Raw genomic sequence first — 224 nt, 5'->3', positions numbered from 1 at the left:
CTCAACACCACGCACCTCAGCCGGGAGGAGATCCAGGTACTGGGAGGACGGGGCGCGCGCGGGTGCCGGCGGCATCGCTGGGGCTGAGCTGGTCCATCGTGTCCCCGCAGTCGGTTGTCACCCGAGTGACTGCGACGCACGACCGGGAGCTCCTGTGGGCGTCCAACGTCGCATTCGTGGCGAGGCTGCAGGCGAGGGTGGGGGGGGTCCCCGTCCCCCCGGGG

The 224-nt window shown here is 72.3% G+C and overlaps 1 protein-coding gene across 1 annotated transcript in view; it reads left to right on the top strand.

The window, feature by feature from the left end:
• Positions 1–3: 3 nt before the first annotated feature.
• Positions 4–224, top strand: part of LOC104625197 (ras GTPase-activating-like protein IQGAP3) — a gene marked incomplete at both ends in the record, with an annotated part of 7,935 nt that continues 7,714 nt past the window's right edge. The window contains 2 exons of the mRNA XM_010292762.1: positions 4–36; positions 111–197. Of these exons, the coding sequence (XP_010291064.1) occupies positions 4–36; positions 111–197 (120 nt within the window). The remainder of the gene's footprint in view (positions 37–110; positions 198–224) is intronic.

This window comes from Phaethon lepturus, unplaced genomic scaffold (assembly GCF_000687285.1).
Source record: "Phaethon lepturus isolate BGI_N335 unplaced genomic scaffold, ASM68728v1 scaffold32128, whole genome shotgun sequence".
Lineage (NCBI taxonomy): Eukaryota > Metazoa > Chordata > Aves > Phaethontiformes > Phaethontidae > Phaethon > Phaethon lepturus.
This window is presented reverse-complemented; position numbering and strand designations above follow the sequence as displayed.